Genomic DNA, 23,568 nt, shown 5'->3' with positions numbered 1-23,568 from the left:
TATTTAATATTCTTTAAATTGTTTAAATTTGTACTGTTAAAAATTAATAATATCTAAAATCTAAAAATGAAAAGAATCTCATGCTGAATTCTTGTCCAAAAATGAAAAAATTTATTTATAAATTTTAATATTTCTTCAATAATAATAAAAAATGAATAAATTTGAGAAAAAATATTTTTCTTTATAAAAAAATTGCTTTCAAAATTAAAACTCTTGAATTTTGATTAAAAAAGAGCCTCAACTGCATTAATTTAGCATCCGGCCGCGAATAAAAATGTTGAAAAATAAAAAAAAAGGTTGTGAGCGTATTTAAAAAATGGAAACAGACATGAGACACGTGCTAAGAGACTTCTCATCAGCTTAAGACCCTTTTTAAAAAGTCTTGATCAGTGTTTTAAGCCCAACAGCAGTAGCCCAACTGCGCCAGCTGGCAACGGCGAGCATGTGGTTTGAGCCCTGAGGTCAAATGCGACACCAATGATCTTAAAAGACATGAATACATTAATAATAACAGTGTTTTCCCCGAATACCAACCACCCGTTTTAAATAATTCCTCCGAATAAGGCTCTGTGGAGAAGAAAAATATCATGATAATTTTTTAATTTTTTGTTAAGGACAATAACGAATTAACGCGTGTTCGGGATTAAAGCTTGACAGTTACGTAAACCTCCACCTGTTGCGTGAGGCTTCATCAGTTCCTCGTTAGACTCGTTGGTGTGGATATATCGGTTGAAGCGCTGTCGGGGTTGTTGTTGATGGGTTAGAAAAATAGCCGCTTATTTTACTGTTGCTATTATATCGAGGGTCGCGTAACCCTAGGTCACTGTTTTGGTTGTACGCCCTCCTGGCGCATAATAAATACACTGGAGAGTAAAGTAAGCAGGGAGAGCCGGCTGCAGATCTTAAAATTACTAAATTTAAACTCGAGTGTATTTTCTCCGTCCAGGATGTTGATCTTACCGAGAGCTTTGTGTCATGGATTTTTTAATTCTCTGTTATCAGTTTTTTTTTTGTTTTAAAAATTTTTAATTGCCCAATTTTTGGACACTGAAAAAAAAAATATCACTATTTTGTTGTTATATTTATGTTAAAAAAATATTTAGATCTGTAAAACTTGAAAATATGAAAAAAAAAAAAAAAAAAAAAAATTATCCGACTCTGGGATTCGAACCTTGATCTCCCTGAGTGTTAAAATAACTGTATTACCTCTGCGCCACGCTAAAAAGTTGAGGTAGCTCTTTTTTAAAAAATTATTTTTTAGAAAATTTATATAAAATTCACGCTTTTGATTGGTAAGAAAATAAATTCAAAATAGAGCCCTTTAAAGATACAAAAAATTATTTTAAATTCAAGGAATAAAATAATTTGTTTAAGGATCTTAAAAAAATAGAACAGTAAAAAAAATAAATTAAATACAGAGAGAATTTTAATAAATATTTTTTTAGTAATTAATTAAAAAAAAAAAAAAATCCGATAAACATTAAAAACAAACCATGTTGCGGTGAGAGTATAATGAATTAACAAAAATGCAAATAGATGCAAACTAACACTGACAAATGTCATTGTGTCAGAGAGGTCAAGGGTCGCATTTGCATTTTATTCAATGGCAATCTCAAGCGGGCTTAATTGTTTAACTTAACCGAATTATGATATTATATTATATAGTCGAAAGACAATATTAAAAATTATTGGTGAAATTCTGACGGTTGTAACATAAAAAAAATATTTGCTTTCATGATGCACCTGCACCTACGGCAGTTGCGTCCCTCGTTTTTACGACGATACCTATCTACTACACTAGGCATGCTCTGGGGCCGTTGTTGTGTGTATTATACATTATACATACACCCTCCTGCCTACTCCACGACACCTGACGCTTCGAGAGTTTTACTGTGTGAGAAATTGCTCAAAACTCCCTTCTCATATATAATACGCTACTGTGTTACATTTAAATTATATTACACTACATTGCTATTAACACCGTCGACAATCGACACTATACACTCTATCGCCACTATATTCCTGTTAATTCACTCGTTAAATTGGATATTGCCTTCAAATATTATCATTATTATTATTTAGTGTATAAATAAAAATATTAATCTCTTTATTATCAGCTGGATCCAATAAATTCACCGTCAATCATTTTTGCGGGCTACATATTAAACACAGTTTTTTTTGTTTGCACTTGGATTTGGTATTAATGGGGGAGGAGGACCCCTTCATAATTCGCAGTCGGGCACTTCAAGTGTACATCAACAATCTGACGAGGATTAGACAGATACAATAACAAGAATTGTTTATTTCATTCGAACTACCCTTCGAAATTTTTTAGTTACAATTTGATGGTTTTGTTCTTTTGTTCGGCAAAAAAAAAAAAAAAAATTGAAAAAACATGATTTAATTCTTTTAGGATTATCCAATATTTTTTTTAACGTTATTATTATTAACTAAATTAAAAAAAAAAATGTTCCTAAAATTTCTCCAATATTTAAAAAAAATTTTTTAACATTTTTAAATTTATATTTTTTTTTAAATTCATATATCCGTATTATAAACGATCAAATAGAATAGGATAATAAAGAAAAAGACGTAGAATTAATATATTATTTTCGGGTCTTGCTTTTTTCTTAAGCATACATTGAACATATGGCACCAATTTCAAATTTATGATCCATAGTTAAATATAAAATAGCAGATAATTTTATATAGGCTTACCTAATATTAAATTATAACCCTAATTATTATTTTTCAATAATTAAGAACGTCTTTCTTCAAAAAATTAACTATCAAAATACAATTGTTTGGATAAAGACACTTGAAAAAAACCAAAAAACAGTTATTAAAAATAAGTCGGCAATTTTTTTGTTATAAATTAACAACAATTACTTTTTATTCCCACGATAGATATATAATTTTTCCACATTTGCGCGTGAGGAAACCGAGCGCGACGTAAATAACACATACGGGACCACGTGTGTATTTAAAAACAATCATCATCAAGAGGGTTAAAAAAAATACAAAGACAGTAGGTGTACAGTACATGCATGGACTGAAAAAATAAATGTAAAGGGGTCGTCGATAAATATTCCAATTGTTTTGAAGTAGGAACCACCGATGCCTGTCCAACGTCTCTTTCTCCTTGTTCTTCCAATTCTTTCTCTTTTTGTTCCTTTTTTTCCTCGATCTTAATAATAGATAAACTTACCGTATCCCTTTTTAAAGCCACAGGTGGACGTATTGTTCAACTGAATACTTTCTATTACCGAGAACAATTTTTTATTTAAATTGACATTTTAAATATTTTACTAATTACATATTCTTCAATATTTTTTTTTTTTTTTTTTAATTAATTATTCCATCAAAAATCGTTTTTATGGCCATATATGACTTAATATAGTCATATATCATCATAAATAATTTTTTTACTGAATTTAGTTCTAAAAAAATTCCGACAGGTGGCGCATAATCGCTAAATTTTCTCGCTATTAGAGATTTAAATTTTAGAATTTAAGTAATTGAATAAAAAAAATTTTTTTAAATTAATTAATCTTTAAAAAATTATTATATGGCCATATATGACCTAATATGGTCATATAAGACTTAATATGGTCATAAATGTCAACAAATAATTTTTTTACTAAATTTAATTCTAAAAAATGATACAAAAGCTTTTATTCGTGTATTTTATTCTAAAGTTCTAAATTATTATTAGTAAATTGAACTAAAAAATTTGTATTGCCACAAGTTCGCGTAAACTGACCAAAAGTCTGATTGTAATACACAACAAGTGATACATAATTTTCTTCGAGCATAAACTTGAGCGCAATTAGTAACAATCGCTTTGACGTTATCTTAACTGTTTTTTTTTTATTTTTAATTCTACTTACCTGCAGATACGAGTCATGGTTCGTTCATAAAGAACTTGGAGTTTATATAATCGCTTTATTAACTATCACTATTCATTCATTGTTTTATTGGGAACACTTCTAATAAGTTTAATTTTTCAAAGTTGTTTTTAATTAATCTGATTCCATTTTTTACTGTACTTTTATAACAATAATTGATAACTTGTTTTGTATGTATGAATTTAAATATTTTTTTTTGTTATAAAAAATTCGATTTATTTACAGAAGATATTTAGACGAAAAGATTTGTTTAAAAAAAAATTATGATTATTAATTTAAAGCCAACACAAAAAAAAACATGACGAACAGTTTTATAATTTTTTATCAATACCCAGAAAAAAAAAATAATTTAATTCAAGAAAAAAATTATTGAACCAATAAAATAATTTTAAAGAGAAAAAAAAATTATTAGTCGGGGAAATTGTTCTTGATTTAAGCAAAATTTGTTTAATTCAAGAATTTTTTGTCGAAAAAATCTAAAATGCATATTTAAAATTCTTCCGATCCAAAAATGTAAATCCAGAAAATAATATACTAATTTAAAATCGTATATAAAAGTACAACAGTATAATGTTAGTCATAGGGTCAACTCACGCATTTTTTACCATTTAATTTCGGGCCGTAAAATAGCAATAAAACTATTTTTACCCACTAGAAGCGAAATATTGAATTTAATCGAAAGTATTGAGAATGAAATGTATTTATAAAATCTGGAATGCTTCCAAATCATTCAATTATTTGAAAATTGTTATTTTTCATGTTGATGATGTAATTTATATTTTTTTTTTGCAGATATTCCGGCGCAAGTACCACCTCTGACACCTGGTACAAACAAAAAAATGACCGAGGCCCTAAAAGCCTCATTTGCATCGTGGGGAAAAGAACAACTTCGTCTAAATATAACCAAAGGTAAGCGATTGTTGATTGTTGATAATAAAATTGAATTTGGGTAAAAATTTAACGAAAGTAACAATACAACAAACTTTACAAGCGCTGAAAGAAATGAAAAGCTGTAAAAATTGGAGGTAAAGGCAAAATACATCCGTTGAAGGAGTAATGGGCTGATGAAAGAGTGCGTGTTCAAGTTTGTTGGTAACTTTGCGAAATAACATGTCCCTTTATATGATAAAAGAGTGAATCGGACTTGACTGGTCGTTACGGAACGATCATCCAGCCCCTTCTCAGTTCCCGCAAACGAGAATTGTAATCTCCACGAGACATTCGCCAACTGTTATCCATGTTACCATGGATAAAATAATAAAATTAATATTATGTATTAAATATATGTGTGTACAGCATAATACATGTGTGCTAACACACATTTGAGTTTCCACCTTTCCTTTAGACTGTTTGCCACAATGCACCAATGAGCATGAAAAATAGGTCAGGGGGAAACAAAGAAATAGATTAGCATCACTCTGACTATTTCTTTCGTTTGTTCAATCGAGATTTTTTTTTTTTTTTTTTTTAAAGTTATTTACAAATGCCAGCAACAAACTCTATTGCACTTTTTCATTTTTTGTTCTGTTGAAAATTGTTTCTTCCTTTTACGGCAATTTTATATAGTCTTCATTCATACTTTGTACTTTTGATTCATTAACTGGAAAAGAGTTAATTTCTAAATTTATTTAGAAACAATTTATTAATTCATTGAAATTTTTTTTTTTAATTTTTAATAAATCTTTTTTGGGAAGAAATTATATTTATTAAAAATTTTTTTAAAGCTAATTTATAACTCCAGAATTTAATTTTTATTATTTGCAATATTGTATTAATAATTTGTAATATTAAAAAAAGTGTTCTCGATCCATAATTATCACTTTTTATAATTTATTTTGTTTTTAAATTTTTTTATAAAAAAATTATTAATCTACCTTTGATTTTCTTCAATAATTTACAATATTTAAAATTTTTTTAATAGATGAAAAATGTCGTGGAGGAAAAAATAAAAATTTTGATAGCCTTTTTGCCTTTAAAATTTGGAAAAAATTTGGAAAAAAAATTGTTTGTCATGTTTTTGGATGAAATTTATATTTTATTTATTTATTTTTTTTTTTTTTGATGATTTCAGTAATTTTTTTTTTTTTAAATACATAAAAAAATCAACAATTAAAAAAAAAATTGATCAATTTGATCAAAAAAAAAAAAATTTATATGACAAAATATAATTTTCTAAAAAATTTAAGATCTTTATTTTTTCCGTAACAAGATTACGCGCACGTGTAGGAAGAAACTAAACTAAAAAATGAACACTCTATCAAAGAAAGCAGCAATCATTTCGATCTAACATCTAAAGTCTTCTAGAGTTTCCTCTTGAGTCTCGAATATCCAAAAAATCCATAAATCCCTTCACCCTTTCATCCCAAGCTGACAATAAAAATAAAAAAAAAAAACGTTCATAGAGAATTGTCAATATTCACTCACGTCTAGATGACAATTGGTACAGACGAATAGGCAGCCAAGTGTTTAAGGGTAGAACAAAAGTCCCAGCATATAGTATCGAGGTTTTGTGGATTGTCGAGTGCGAGTAAAAAACTGAGCAAAGAGAAAAAGATAAAAAGAGAAGAAACGGTGGCATGGGTTGTTGTTGTTGTTGCTGCTGTAAAAAGAAGAGGTAGACCAAGTGGAACGCTCGCTGGTATACTCGGTAGTTCACGGAGGTCAGACGAGGTGATCTGTTGATGGTAGCACAGGAGAGTCCGAGTTGCCGAGGGCATGTAGACCGGAAGTAACGTCACACCCGCGTGGTTCTCAATGCGCATACCGGATGTGTGGCATCGGCTCCCCATAAGAGTCATCAGCATTCATGATTCCCAAGCATATTGCGTTAGTCTGTAGTCTGTCGCTTTTTATCATCACCAACAGGTGGACTCTTCCCCAAATCTCGAACTATTTTTTATTTTTAAAATATTCTTTTTTCTCCATCGACATTTCGTCCGACCAAATCTCAAAAATTACTCACCAGTCATTCACTAGTTACACTTTTATTCTGCAGGGGAATTTTTTTTTTCGAACTAGGTCTTTTTATTCTAATTTATAATAATATTTCTTTGATAAAATCATCATAAGATTTCAAAATTTTATTTTGACGATAAAATTGATTTATTAAAAATTAATTTTAATTATTTTTGATCAGTTACTTATTCAAATAATCAAAAACTTCAATAATTCATAGAACTATGTCTTCTAATTCTAATTTATGATAATATATCCGGCTGCTCAATTTATATATTGTAAATATATGAATAAGAATAGAAAATGAATGAAATTTTAGCGGATTGCAAAAAGAAAAGGACCTGAATGTAAACTCCAAACTATTTTAGACTCACCTGTCTAGATATCCTTAAGCATACTCGTTGAATATAATAATTCTCGTTATCTCTGGACTTTGATGATATTTGTGAGTATGTGTTAGTTGTAGCTTGTGGCAGTGAAGCGAGAGAAGAGAGCATAAAAGTGTCTGTTAACAATATACTGTAAAGAAATTACTTGGTCAAACATCCAATCGATCCTCAAACATGTCGGGTTCCTTTGATCGTCGCCGTTAGGTGTATTCCTTTTTTACACTCATTTTTGTTTTTACACACCTATATTAATATAGTACAACATATTAAATAAAATAAAATATTTAAAATTTAATTTTTTTGATTTAAAACGTCGCATGCTTACTTTGTTAGATCGGTGCGTTCCATTTCTACGAATCGACGCCGGTTTTTCATTCATCCAGCCAGTGACGGTGATAATTCTTTTGTTTATGCTTTTTCATGTTGTACGTTCATGTATGATGATGATGATGTACGCAACTATTGCGATTCAACGGCGTTACTTTATTCAATTGAATTTCGCGTTAACTGATTTTAGATTATTTCGTTTCATTGTTATTTTTTTTTTTCTGGTTTTATTGTTGAATAAACAACCTGTAAATCTTACTGGTATTATAATTTTGTCATACAGGTCATACTTTTCATCCATGTTTCATTTCCTTGAACAATTATTTGTTTTCATTTTATTTTTATCATTTATAACAATTCTAGTTATTAAAAATAATTTTTTTTTTTCCTCAATTTTGTATTTTTATACTTAAAAAATGTTAAAAAAAAAAAATCTTGAATTTTTAATAATAATTTTTGGTAAAAAACAAAAATTAAAAAAAAAATAATTTTTGATTGTCTTAATTGTCTTAATTTTAATTTTACTTATTTTAATATTTTGATTAAAAAAAAACTTTTTTTTTTTGACTCATTAAAATTTTTTTAAAGTTTCTTCTTTAAATATTAATAACAATTTTTTATTTGAAATTTCAGATCCAAGAGAATGGTCAGAAACGGCAGTATCTCATTGGCTCCATTGGGCAATTAGAGAATTTTCGCTAGAAGGTGTAGCAATGCAACCTTGGCAACATATGACCGGTAAACAAATATGTGCAATGGGCAAAGAATCATTTATTGCACGTGCTCCAGCATTCATGGGTGATATTCTTTGGGAACATTTGGAACTACTCCAAAAAGGTTAATTTATTATTAATACACTAGATAAATATACATTTCATTAAATTTTACTATTTATCATTCTTACTTTTATTTATTATCATTATTATTTTTTTTTTTTTAAATTGTTTTTTTATTTCTTCTTTATTAAAAGAAGACTATATGTTTATTTTTTTTATTTTTTCTTCGTTAAAAAAAAAATTATTTAAAAAATTTTATAATTATTTAATTTTTATGAATAATTTTAAGTAAGAAATAAAAAAAATTCTTTGTTTGTCTTTAATTACATAAGGGAATTTTTAAATGATATTATACATTATGTATAACATGACATATAATTATAATTACGCTTTACGGCAACAAATTAATGACATCATTAAAATGTATAAATATTAGACAAATAAAAGTCGAAATATATACGACGCAATATAATAAATCTCGATCAGGTCAAGAGATAGCACCTGGATACCGTGAGCCGGAAACGATCAATCCAACAGATTGCAATGAAAGAAGCAGCCCATATTATTTTACTTTTTTTTTTTTTATATCCAGCGCCTCCCCCCCCCGCTCTCATCTATCGGTCTTAATAAATATTTTATTTCGTTTCATTAATTTAAGTCCTAATGTATAATGTAAGATTCTAGCTTGCAAATTATTTATGGGAATAAGGAAATCTTTAACTTCCTTTGCATTGTATGGATTGGAAAAAGATATCGCATTTCTTTAATTTTTATTATTATTATTATTATTATTATTACAAATTTTAAAATAATACTAACAATTTTATAAAGAAAATTATTGACAATTTTTTTGGTAATTTTCTTTATAAAAAAATTTTTTAAATTATTAGACATTAAATTTATATCAATGATAAAAAATTGTTTAAATTATTTTAATTGTTAATTTTAAAGTTTATAATGATTAATGACAATGAAATAGAAGATAAAAATTTGTTAAACAAACAAAAATGAAGAAATGATAATAATAAAATAATAAAGGTGAAAAATCGCGTGTTGGTATATGGCAATTGCCGTTGATTTCTTCAAAGGGAACGGATATTAAGAAATAATGCGAAAATAAAAATTAGATAGATGAGTATAGATATATATGAATTGCAGAAAAAACCGTCCGCGATAGCCTTCATGAATTGTTAGAGAAACTTTTTGTCGTTTCGCTTTCCTTCGTCTATTATTAATTTAATACTTTATGACTCTGTAATTAAAACAATAACTATTGGTTTACTGATTACAACAAAAATTATTAATTAAGTAGTTATTGAGTTTCAAAATTCGTAATAACTAAAATAAATAAAATTTTGCTTTATTTCGTAATGAATTTTGTTAAATTACACTGTACTTTCTTAAATATTGTCGTTATTAAAAATATAACATCATCCCGATGTTACACTCATCAAGAGCTTTCATTTGAGTACCCACATCAATTTTTGATATATTTTTCATATATTCATATATATAAATATATAAAATATATGAAAAATTGATGTGGGTACTCAAATGAAAGGTCTCGATAAGTGTAATGTCGGGGTGAGTTTATATCTTTAAAAATGTCAATAGTTCACAAGATACTAGGGCAATTAAGTGAAATAAATAATGAAAATTTTTTTTACCAAAAAAAAATTTTTTTTTTTTGCAGAAGATGAAGTAGAAAAAGCCTCGTTGGAGAACATGCCGGCAAATTTGTACGAAAGCGTATGCGTGCCTGACCTGGGGGATTTTTTGGGTTACCAAGGAGCCAACAATTCGGTAACAACAGCAGTGACCACAACAAACCCACCGGAACTCAAGAGTCCAGCAAGTTCAATTACCTCGACCTCATCAATCCCACGGAGTGGTCCACCGTCGATCCAGTCCCCAATAAACGCCCCGCCGATTCCAAGGCCCTACCACAATGACAGTGAGTACTGATATAATAATTATTTTTTTATATTCGTAACAATCCAATGCAACGATATTTGTTTTCATCGAAAATTGGAGTACAGACAAGAGGGTATAAATATTTTTACTACCTTAAATGTATGATCACGTAGATATTTTACTTGGGCTGAGACTGAGCCCATAAATGGCTACTGTGACGCCATAGGGTCGTTTATGGTATCGAGTTTGAAGCAATTGTTAACCGTCCAGAATTATTTGGCGTATGATATGTGAATTTTAATCGGATTTAAATTTAGTATTTTAATTTATTTTTTATTTATAACTCGGGGTTATTTTTTTCAACGTCAAAAAAAATTACACATTAATATTTTTCATTATTAATTTATAAATCATTTAAATTTTAATTAACAAGAAAATTTTTACTAAAAAAAAAAAAACTAATTTTTCCTTTAAAAAATCAATTTTCAAAATTTTTTAATAAAGATAAAATTCTTCAAAAAAAAATTTTTTTTTAATAACTTAATTTTGCATTTTTCCAATGTCTGCTCAAATTTTAATAATTAAAAAATATTAAACTAAAGTTTAAATTAATTTTTATAAAAACTAATTTTTTACCAAGAAAAAAATTTTTTTTTCAAATGTGATTTTTTTTGACGTAAAAAATTCAAGTAATAAAATAAAAAAATAGATTATTTTCCATGCGCAAATATAAAAAAGTATAATAATTATTAAACAAGTTTTTTTGGTGCATCTGCCAGCATCCTCCCTCAAAAAAGCTGTTGGAGAAAGTCCCCAGTAGCTCAATAACTAAAAGTTTTATTCATCCTCGAATATAGAGTACATTATTGTATATACTATATATATCTCCTCCTACTTTGAGCAAGCAAGAAGTGAGCAACAATGAGTTAAAGAAATTTACGTTAGCGAGGGGGCATTTCAATTTGAAGGAGTGAGGGACTGTATTTTTTAAGGGAGGAGCACTTGAGGACATTATAAAGCTGTATCTTAAACGTCTCCTCTCATATATATAATATATATTACTCCTTACTACGTTTAAGCTGTCTCTATTCCGAACTAAAAATATCTAAGGGTGGTCCCACAAGACTGGGACCAACTTCCGGTTGTAATACGAGCTCTAAAGTTGAATCGTAAGGTAGAACCCCTCCCGCTCGGGAAGAATATGTATTTTTATATGCATGTATAAGCGTGTGTGATTGTCAGTAGATTTTATTTAATACTTATGGTAGTGTAGATGTAGCGCACAACATCAAGACGTCTTACGATATATTTGTTAAGAGCGCTATTGCGTGTCGGGTTTAGCAATTAGATGTTGCTTTGTAGTTATCGCGTGGATAGGAGAGAGCCTACCAGTATTATATTGGTTTAGTATAGAGTATACCATTTAGTTTTAGTTATACCAGTACTTTGCTTATTGCTTTACCTTACGCCATGTGTATACTGGGTCTGTCGATTATATAGAGAGGGATTTGAGAGGCAAAGAGGTTTTTCAGAATGGCAGGCTATCGACGCTCTTGAATGAATGCCGAGGATGAATGAATGAATACAACCTGCGCGAAAGAAGAAAAATCTTTGAAAAAAAAAAAAAAAAAAAAAAAAAATTTTTTTTTTTATTTAGTAATAATAATGATCATAATAATTTTTTATCAAGTAAATCTTTAATAAATAATGACACTATGTGACTGCCAAAAATTATAAACTATAAAAAAAATCAAATTTTGCTTTATTAAATAATAAATTATGTTAAATTGCACTGTACTTTCTTAAATATTGACGTTTTTAAAGATTTAAGCTCATCCCGATATTCTACTAATCGAAAGCTTTCATTTGAGTACCCACATACATTTTTGATATATTTTTCATATATTCATATATGTAAATATATAAAATATATGAAAAATTGATGTGGGTACTCAAATGAAAGGTCTCGATGAGTGTAACTCCAAGATGAGCTTATATCTTTAAAAATATCATTACTTGACAAAATAACAATGTCAGTTCTTAACTATTGACATTTTTAAGATTGAATTAGTATTTTATTCTTAAAAATTAATCAAAATTTCATGAAAATTAGATAAATACACTAACAAAAAAAATTAATTCTATTTAAAAGAAGAAATCTTGAACTAAAAACTTGATTTTAATTTAAGTAAATTTTATTTAATTTAAAAATTTTTTATCAATTTCAATCCAGAAATCTTGAGAAAAAAAAAGAGACTTGGTCAATTTTTTATTATTAAAAAAAAATTTTTTTTTTTTATATTGAAGATTTAAATTTTGCTAAAATATCAATGATTTATTATTATTATTATTATTATTATTATTATTATTGATATTTTTAATTTTTTAAGACCTTGATAATTTTTTCTACTACTTTTATTTATCACTAAAAAATTTTTCATTTCACCTGTATTAATCTCACTGCCCTGAACGTATCAAAACATAATAAACCCATATTTATTTAAGAAGAAAAAGAAGACTATATGATGAATGTCCGTATTTTTCCGTGTAATTCATGACGAAAAATCCAACAGGTACAAAAGTGAATATAATGCCCGAAATAATCGCAATGCCCAAATATGATATTTAAGTAAAGTAAAAAGCATAATAAATAATAAAAAATAAAAAAGAAGAAGAAATACATGACTGGTATGAAGAAGTATAGAGTCCGAAGAGAAAGAGGATTATGAAGTAGCCGTGGGGTGGAAGAGAAGAAAAGAATAAGAAGACCTAAAAAATAATAATTTTAAGAATAAGTATCGTCCCTTTTTATCTCATGCTCATTGTATGTGTCCAAGTCCCAACTCTGGGGCGTCTGTCTACTGCAGACCGGGTCTGGGCCTGAAAGAGGCACGAGGCCTGAAAGGTGAAGGAGAAGGGAGGTAGCTTCCGGTCTCTCTGTATCACGTGCGAGCCACCGTACAAGTACTCCCCTGTCGAGAACTTCTCCCTGACATCCGGTCTTGCTCTCCTCTACCACACTCTTGTATCGCCCCTCCTTATCGTCACTTCTGTCCTATAACTATTCCAAATATAATACAACTAAATATAATAGGAAGCCTTTTTTTTTTTTTTTTTTTTTTTTATTATTATTTATTTTTATCATTGCGATAGATAATTCATTTTTATCCGGACCAGTGATTACTATAATTATCTATTCCACTAATTTTGACTTATGGTCATCTTGGGAGTTCGGAAATCCTTGTATTAATCTTTGGCTACTTATTAAAACCTCCGACATAATTAAAGAGGACGATTCTTATTTTTTTTCTCCTTTTATTTAATGGAAAATTTTTTTACCAAATAATTATTTTGTTTCAAGGATACTTTTTTTTTTGTATTATTCAACTATTTACTTTATTTGCTTTAGTAAAGTATCGACTTTCTTTGTTAAGTCAAATATTTAGTCGCTGGAATATATTATAAAAAATAATTCTTTAGTCGAGGTAATGTTTATTTTTACAAATCAAACTTGACTTTGAGATTTTGGGGTATTAATATTCCAGAAAATTTTATTCGCTCAGAAAATCTGAAAAACAATTAATTATTTTATGTATCAAAATTTTTAGAAATATTCTTATTAAATAATTAACAATTTAATAAATTTAATAGTAGTGTCATGGCTCCATAACCTGTAGGTAGATAAATTAATTAGTAAAATTATTAATTTTTTTTTATTTAATCAAATAAAAGAATTATAAAAAATGTTTTAATAAATTTTTGACTCAATTTTTATCCAAAAGTGAATAATTTAAAAATATTTAACTCCAAATAAATATTTATTAAATCATCTAATGTTAAAAAATAATTTCTTCAAAATTAATAAATTTTTCTAAGTCTTAAAATATCAGTGAAGAAATATATATATATATATATATATATATATATATATATATATATATATATATATATATATATAAAAAATAGTTTGAACCTGTAAAAAAAAATTAATCTCTTTCTTCTTACAAAATTCACAATTCTAATTTTTTAAACAATTAAAAAGTAAATAATTCATCCTTAGAAATTAAATCTAATGTTAAAAAAATAATTTCTTTACAATTAATAAATATTTAAAATATTAAAATGTCAATGAAGAAATATAAAAAGAAAAAAAAAATAGTTTGAACCTATAAAAAAAAATTAATCTCTTTCTTCTTACAAAATTCACAATTCTAATTTTTAAAATAATTAAAAAGTAAATAATTGATCTGCCAAAATTAAAAAATTTCTTCTGTAATTTTTAATACCTCAAAAATTGAATTAAAAGTACATAAAAAAAATCTTGCAATCTAAAAAAAAAAAAAAAAAAAAAAAAAAAAAAATTAATGACACAAAATAAACAACAATGACTAATAAATAAAACTAAGCATAAATTAACTCTCCCATGACTTTCAGTCACACATGCGTAAATAATATCAATACACGTATAAAAATAAAATTAGTGTGTTGTATGAAAACACAATGCTAATACATACTGTAGCCATAGGAGAAAAATATCTCCGTACATCTCAATTCAAGTTTAATAGAGTGAGCATTCAAAATATAGGAAGCAGGTGGTTAGGAGAGCATTGAGAGATCGTTTGTCACGGTTCACCCCCATCCATTTATTTATCGTGGTCCCTTTCCACCTTCAGGGTCCACCATCCCTCGCCTCCCACTATCCTAAAATTTAAGCAACATTATTATATTAATACAATCGAGCACACAACTTTATGAATCAGTGTGTGTATTCATATTGTACAATTTACATTTATATTACATTTATAAATGTACTGGGATCTACCATCACCGAAAATTCAATACCACCACCACCTTGGTATTCGTCATCACTGAAAATTACGGGTGGGGGACAAGGGAAGGAAAGAAGGGAAGCCCCTGGCTTGAGAGCGGAAACAGATCGTAGCACTATCGCAGTGACACGCGCACTCACGTCGAATAGACACTCTTAAGCTTTTTTACTGCGTACTTCAATTTAAATTTTAAATAAAAATTGTACTTCATTATTTATATTTTTAAAATATTAAATAATTAATATTTTAGAAAATTTTAAACTGAAAGTTAACGACGTACTTAATAATTAATTGTTGAATTGAAAGTTTTATATTTTTATAATTTTTTAAACTTCCAGTAATTAATAAGAATAATTATTTTAATAATTAATTTATAAAATAATTAAATAATTATTTTTTTAAAAATAATCCAGTGATTCCATGTGTTTGTTGCTCCAATTTGGATATGTGTTATTTTGGTGAAAAAAGTGGGAAATTTTGAAATTTCGAATCTCAATTTGGAATAAAAAATTTTTTATCGATAAAGTTACCAGTTGAATGTTTAAAGTTGATGTTAAGAAGAAGAAAAATAATTTTGGATTTGGTTCAACGTCACGGCGGGTGTTGTGAGCCTCGAATCGTCGGGGTCCCGATCGGGACAGACGCCGGCAAACGAGACGTTAATTAATCCCTTTGCCGTTAACGAAACAGCATCCGGCCCAGAAATGGTTTTGCAAATGCTAGACACCCTTGTCACGGCCCAGGAGCCTTTTTACGCGGACTATCCTTCGTATCAGGAACCGGAGATTGTTACGCACCATCAAAATCATCACCATCATCAACATATTACTCGGGTTATGGGTCCTATTTGCTTAGACGCTACCACTCATACTCCAGGTATAATTATCTTGAAATCTGGAAGAAGAAATTTTTAGTAATTAGCATTTTTTAGATGATTTTTAAAGTTGGCAAATTTTATATTTAATAAATTTATTTTATTAGTAGAAAAAATTAAAAAAATTATTTTTTTTTTTTCATAAATTTATAATTATGATTTTTTTTATTAATTGTTCTTTAAATTATTGTGAAAAAAATTTATTAATTTTTTTTTTTTTTTTTTTTTAGTATAAATATTAAATTTTTTTAATTTATAATTTTAATCATTGATTTTTTTTACTAAATTTCATTTAAAAAAAAAAAAAATAAATATTCAGCAGTTTAATTTAATAAATAAATAAAAATACAAATGTTTTTTAAATGAAAAACTAAACATTAAAATTCTGAAAATAAAAAAGAACAATTAAAAAAAATTTCTCAAAATTAATTTAACATCAAATAAAGCAAAATATTATATTTACTGCAGATAAAATAAATTTATTTACTTAACTCGAATCTGAATACTTAAAAAAAACCGTGAAGCCATAAAGCAATTGCTTGCTTTCCTCGAACGATTTATTTATTTATTTTTTTCCATAAAAACTGGCAAGTACTCTTATTAAGCCCATTTACATGTTGAGCTTACAACGAAAGTAAAAACAAAATCCTCTTTTTAAAATTTTTAATGTCAGAAGCAGAACAGTCTCAAGTACCAGTAAGAAGACCGTCTGTGTCTTGAGCAGCTGTGTCGCGTCCGTTTCGGTTTGGCGCGTGCCTACTCCACCTGTTCTCCAGCTGATACATAAACTTTACTAGTTTATTATATTAATATAAGGCCCAACATTCGTTTAATCAACATTTCGTTGAATTCTCGGTTTTATTCGGTGCTGGCCTAAGCTTAGAACTCAAACAAATTTCCATTAGCCACCTTCTTTCTGCTTTAAACCTTCCACCGTCCAACCTGTTGCCTTTACTCCCAAAAATAAATTAAACCTTGTATCTACCTTGCGGTAAATACCAATTATGAATTATACATAACCATTATGGTTATGATTATCATTATGATTGGGCTGAAAACCGGCGTGAGGCCCGATTACTTCTGGGACTCCCACGCTCACTGTCCATGAAATAGGGTAAGAGTTTTAGCCACGGTAGCCACGCAGGTGTAAGGGCACCTACCAACTGTTTTCAAGGTTTTTAAAAAATATCCCATTTATCTTTACATATGTACATTTATCTTTTTTTATCGTCTAGCTACGATAATTACAAGCCTTCATCATTTTTATAATTACCAAAATTCATTATTTTCCCATAAAAACTTTCATATTTTATATCTTCTTTTGTGATTTATGCACAGAAAAAAAAATTTTTTAATTTGAATCAAGTAAATAATTTTGAAAAATTCTTAAACTAAGAAACTTTCTTTAATTTAAGTACATTTTACTCAATTCAAGAATTTTACGCTTGATTCAAGTTCATTTTTTTTTTTTTTTTTTTTTTTTTTTTTTTTTTCAGTGTATAAAAATATCCATCCTAAGTCATTTCTTCACTTAAATTAATTGCTAATTGAGATGAAAAAAAAATTAAATAATCCAGAATCAATGTTCTTAATTAAAAAATAATTTTTTAAAGAGAATTTTTTATTTTAATTGTAGAATTTTTTGTAACTCAATTTTGCAGCTTGAAAAATTTTAAATCTGAGGATCAAAAGCATAATATCATTCAGTCTTCTTTTGAAAATTTTATATTCTTAATTATAACAAGTTTCTTGATTGAAAATTTAAGAAAAAAAATTTTTTTTTCATCAAAAAGACGGAAAAAAGGATAATTTACAAATTACAGTTACTGTTGCAATAAAAAACTAAAAATTTACATATCTATAAAAAAAAAAGTGACATTTTTAATTTAATTTTAAAGCTTCTAAATAAACTTCATACAAAGCTTGTAAATATTTAATTTTTAAAATTGAAAAAATAAATTTCTTGCTCCAAATTTTAAGAAAGAAAAATGGAAATAAATTTAACAGATATTTACTAATTAAAAAACTTTTTTAACAAATAAATTATGGCAAAAAAAAGTTGACATTTAGAAATTTAAAAAAATTAAAAATCAAATTTTTTAAAAATCATTTTTGTGTTAAATAAAATTAAAAAATTCTCTAATGACTGCTAACTTTAATGTTAGCATAAAAGATAAAAATTATTTTGGAACAAGAAAAAATTTTTCTTAACTCCAGAAACTTTGACGAAATTTTCTATATCTTCCTTAATATTTTCTTGAGCCAAGAAAATTTAATTTCTAGTCGGGAATTTTTTTTTCAGTGATTTTATTTTTGAAAAAAAAAATTTTTTTCTTTAAATTTTATATTTACAATTAAATAAATGAATTTTTTCATTAAATTTGAAGTAAATTTTTAAAACTAAATATTTTTTTTAAAATTAATTATTAATTATCCTCGAAAAGTATTATTTACGGAAACACCTGAAACAGTAGAGCAAAAAGTAGAATTAAAAGCTTAAAGATATTAATTATTAAAATACGTAAAGTAATGCGCTAAAGTGTATCAAGTTAACGTCGAGTTCTGTAGAGTAGTGAGTAGTAAAGTAGATAAAGCGAAGTAACTCACACAGGACTGGTGGTAACGCAATCGTTGATAGAATCAAGTTAATAACAGCGAATCTAGTCTTAACAACGAATTAATTTGCGCTGACCTTGAATCGATGCATTATCTCTGGAAATAAATGATGAAAAAGAAGTAAAAAAAAAAAAAAAAGGAGAATAGGCGGAGTTAGTGCGAACCAATCAGCGAATGTGTTGCCGCCCACGTAGCGTCCGCGAGCTATCTCGCGGTTTTTCATCACGCCCCTCGGCAGCTTGCGCGGTCTAAATTGTGCAAACAATGAGTCTGGGACTGCCGCGGTGACATCTTTGCATTTAAAAAGATAATGATCCTGTTTATTTATATCAGAGTTTCATTGTATGCTGAAAAATTTTAATGTATGTGATACTTACGTGCTATATCGTCCGTATTTTTATTTTTAATAAATAAAAGGCAGATCCCTTATCTGCTGTACCCATGAAAATTTATGGGCTATTACTATTTTGTTCGAGGAATATTTATAACCCACGGGTCATTAATTTAATATAAAATAATAACAAATCTTGCGGTCACGGTTTTTGTCTTGCCAATCCATTATTCATGAGATGTCCATTTTTTATCATTTTAATCAACATACTCATTTTTGAATACTAATACTTTGTTTGTAATCAAATTTTTTTGCTGGATTTTTTGGGAAGGAAAAAATTATAATAATTACGATAAAAGTATTGTTACCGGTTGGATTACAATTTATAATTAAGCTTGCTTACTTTTAGTTTTTTTACGTGATTGTTTTTTTTTTTTTTTTTTTTTTTGTCATACAGAAAAAGGGTCGCCGACAATTCATTCAAAATTACTATTTAAATTTTAGAAAAATTCACATTAAATATAAATAAAATTCAGTTTAAAAATTCCACGTTTATAAATTTAAATTTTAAGTAAAGATTTTTTTTATAACAATTCAATTATTTTAAAAAAATCAGTAAAAAAAAACATTTGGTAATTTTTAAAATATTTTAATAAACTAAAAAAAAGTACCAATGCAAAAATTGTAAAAAAAAGCGCGGCAAATTAAAAAAAAAAAAAAAAAATAATTTTCTGTCACTAAATTATTTTTAAAAAAATCTAAAATTGACTAAATGTCTGCCAACTATCACATAAAATTTTTCATCACTAATTTTGATCAAAATTAACTTGCCAAAAAATTTTGAGTTTATTTTCCACTCATCTTACGCCGTAAAATTCTTAAAAAATTTCTTCATAATTTTATCCAAAAAATCAAAGCCTGTAAAAATAATATATATCATAAAAAAACAAGCTAAAAGAGAAGAAAAGAAGGTCCTTAAATTATGACTAAGAAGAGCAGACAATTTTCTAACAAACCAGATGTATTAACATTTGGCTCGAAGAATTTACGACTCCGTAAAATGAAATATTCTTCCGAAGGTCAGATAGGGTTTGATAAGTAACACATGTAATAGTTATGCCAGCCATAAGTTTACAACTGTATTATTTTCTACTGTAAACGATAATAGCCAAGGAATGTGCTTGAATTTTCGTCAACCAGCGAAAACGTAAAAACCAGATGTTAAAAAATGAAACTCCGAGGCTATAAATCCACAAAAGGTCTTTTTCTGGTTGTCAAAAATTTAATCTTGGTTTAGCGGCGAACAATGGTCGAGAAAACTAACATAAAAAAAAAAAATAAGTGTTGAATAGTGTGCTTAATACTTAGACTAAGCGCCGAAAAAACTTTTGTAAAGTTAGTAACTTAATCTTAATTGAATTATTCCTAATTCTAAGCAAGTATGAAATTTTAATTATGGACCATAATTTTTCCTATTGAATTATTTTATTACGCTATTATTATTTAATATATATTAATCTATTTTAATAGTTAAGGGGAACAGTAGTCCCCATTTACATTATAAATATATTACTTGTAAAATAATAAAAGATGTTTTCAACCTTGAATGGTTCTGGGGGTCTTTATGAGATTAGCCGATTGTTGCATTGTTTTGTAAGCATTGTATTGTTCTGCTTTCTCTAAGAAGCTTAACTTACGTGATTATGATGTGATGAGTGGTGACTAATGCGCGCACTTACAATATTCTCTTATGATATTTAATTAATATATTATTTATTTATTTATTTATTGGGTGTTTTTTATTTTATTTTATAGGTGGTTACAGTCATTTACGTAGTCCAGTATGTCAAGAAGAAAATCAAAGAGATGAAAACTCATCGCCGCCTCACAACCACAACACTCAAACTTCAAATTCTCATCCGGCGACTCCCAGTGGCAATCACAATAACAACAATAATAACAATAATAACAACAATAACAATGCGAGCAACGCGTATATTCATTTAAGGAATTTAAACCAACTTAAATCTGAAGGTAATTTTACTACCTGTTTTATTTTATTGGTGAGGTTTTAAAGATGAAATCACATTTAATTTTTTTTTTTTTTAATTTAATCTTCACAAACTTTTGATTTTTTTAATAAATAAATTTTCATAATAAATTAAATTACTATAAAAAAAATTATTTAAAAAATTTCCAATAATAATTTTTTTTTAATTTTTACATGTAGAATTTTTTAATTAAATTTCTTATTTTAATAATTTATGAAAATTAAGTTAGCCGACATTTAAAAATTTTTAGATTTTTTTTTTTATTAAGAAAAAAATAAAAAAAAAAAAAAAATTGAAAAAGTGTAAGTGTAATTTTTAAAAAATATTTTTTTGTTCTAAAAAAAAATTATAAAAAAATTTTTAATATCAAATTTAGTGTCATATTTTTGACACATTTAAAAGTGGAATTTTTTGTAATAATTTATCAAATGTCATCTAATTTTAGTATCATAAAAAAAAAAAAAAAATTACAATGAAAAGTAGCTTCAGTAATCAATAAATTTTTAATTAAGTTAATTATTCTTGCAGCCAATTATGGGAATCACCATATACCTGAACACCTGCAAAGCGGCGGTGGTGCTAGCGAACTCGGTAACAATGAGAATGACCTGCGGGTAAGCAACACCGCACCAACAGATAGTTACATGACACCTGCCCACTACTCCGGGTACGATGATCCTTCAGAGTACCACAATTTACCCACGGAGCATGGAAATCCTCACACTTACAATCTTGACAACCCCTCGGAATTCTATGGTGCTGGTGGGATTCAGCTAGAGCCTAAATACCAACCACCTCCGTTTAAAAATTATGCGAGAGGTAATATTAATTTATTAAATAATTTTTTTTTTTTTTAATTAGACCAATAAATAATTAAATAAATAAAATTATTTTTAGGACGGTATCATGAAGGATACAACGAAAATTACGGCCAATATGACACAACGCCTTTCCAAACCGTACCAGGAAGCGGGAACGCAAATTCCAGCAGTGGAAGTACTGTTGGAAATGACCAATGGTCAGTTGGTCCTCTTGGAGAGCATCTTTCTCATCACCCAGCATTTCTATCAGGAATTGGTCCCCGTGATTCTTCAAACCCTCATCATCCAGCTAATATTGGAAGTAATTCTGACCAGAAGCCATTGTTACAAAGTGCAATGTTAGCCGGATACACTGGTAATTATTTTTAAATGGTTGCTTCAATTAATTAGAAGCAAATTTTTTTTTTACTTAGGAGATTTTTAATTTTATTTATTTTGTTTGGTAGGTGGAGGACCTTGCTTCACCGGATCAGGTCCAATTCAACTGTGGCAATTTTTATTAGAGTTACTAACTGATAAATCGTGCCAAGGTTTCATATCATGGACTGGAGATGGCTGGGAGTTCAAACTTACGGACCCAGACGAAGTGGCTCGTCGCTGGGGTATTCGTAAGAACAAACCCAAGATGAACTACGAAAAACTTAGTCGTGGTCTTCGGTACTATTATGATAAAAATATTATTCATAAAACTGCTGGGAAGCGATATGTTTATCGTTTTGTATGTGATTTACAAAGTCTTTTAGGGTGAGTTTTATTTTAATGTTTTTGAGTAGAACCAAAATTTAAATAAAAAATTAAATGTAAAATAAAAAATACATTTTTTTATTTTACAGATATAGTCCAGAAGAATTACACGCAATGGTGGATTTAAAACCAGAAAAAAAGGAAGAAGACTGAAGAAGATTTTCGTCCAAATAAAAGAAAATTCAAGTATAAAATACAAATGAAAGTTTTTTCGTGCTATCGTGATAAGCGAACGTAACAATTAAATATATCATTATATTTATTAAGTAAAAAAGTAAATAAATAAAAAAAAAAAAAAAAAAAAAAACAGTAAATACGTACCGCCATCAATCGATTTGAGCATCGATGACTGGCAAATATTCTAAAGTCATTAAAATAAAACTATTTTACAAATCTGTTATGTTTTGAATCATAAATATAATTTTCTTATTTAACATAAAGTGACAAAGGACACAGTTTTAAATTTATAAATTTCAATTTTATTTTAATTGAATTTGTTGATAACAAATGATAAATATTTTGAGTATTTAGAAATATTTATAAGTACTAAAAATCGGTCATTCGTACCAAAGAAACAGGGTCCGTTATAAATACCATTGGTGCCTAAAAAAGTAAAATAAAAAAATAAGAGTATGTGAAGTGAAGAAAAAAAAAAAATAAAAATAATTAAAGAGAAAATTATTTTCTCTCAGCAATTAAATATGTTTATTTTATAAATATAACATGAATTATTATAATGTTATGTTTAAAATTATCAAAGAAAAAATTACGATTAAAGATTTGTAAAAAAAAATTGAACTTCAAGTTACAATTGAAAAGAAAGTGAAAAAAATACTAAAAATATCATTATTATTATTATTACTATTATTATTACTTTCAATTAATTATAAATTTGAAAATATTTTTTGTAATAAATAATTATAATTATTTATAAGTTACTAATAGTAATTATATAAATTTGATATAAAAAGTGATTTAATTTCATTTATACTGGAAATTTTTTTAGAGATTATATTTAGTAGATATAAATAAT

General features: G+C 27.2%; 1 protein-coding gene across 4 annotated transcripts in view; it reads left to right on the top strand.

The window, feature by feature from the left end:
* Window positions 1–22,849, top strand: part of Pnt (ETS transcription factor pointed) — a 58,427-nt gene extending 35,578 nt beyond the window's left edge. For all 4 annotated transcript variants that reach the window (XM_074251745.1, XM_074251746.1, XM_074251744.1 and 1 more), the window contains 8 exons: window positions 4,701–4,817; window positions 8,213–8,416; window positions 10,049–10,309; window positions 20,735–20,953; window positions 21,499–21,789; window positions 21,868–22,146; window positions 22,238–22,535; window positions 22,625–22,849. In XM_074251745.1, the coding sequence (XP_074107846.1) occupies window positions 4,701–4,817; window positions 8,213–8,416; window positions 10,049–10,309; window positions 20,735–20,953; window positions 21,499–21,789; window positions 21,868–22,146; window positions 22,238–22,535; window positions 22,625–22,688 (1,733 nt within the window). In that variant the 3' untranslated portion in view covers window positions 22,689–22,849. The remainder of the gene's footprint in view (window positions 1–4,700; window positions 4,818–8,212; window positions 8,417–10,048; window positions 10,310–20,734; window positions 20,954–21,498; window positions 21,790–21,867; window positions 22,147–22,237; window positions 22,536–22,624) is intronic.
* Window positions 22,850–23,568: the final 719 nt, after the last annotated feature.

This window comes from Cotesia typhae, unplaced genomic scaffold (assembly GCF_013202065.1).
Source record: "Cotesia typhae breed Kobodo isofemale line unplaced genomic scaffold, CoteBio_Ctyphae contig_83, whole genome shotgun sequence".
NCBI classification, from domain to species: domain Eukaryota; kingdom Metazoa; phylum Arthropoda; class Insecta; order Hymenoptera; family Braconidae; genus Cotesia; species Cotesia typhae.
Note: the sequence above shows the minus strand (reverse complement) of the source record. Positions and strands in the feature narration are given on the sequence as shown.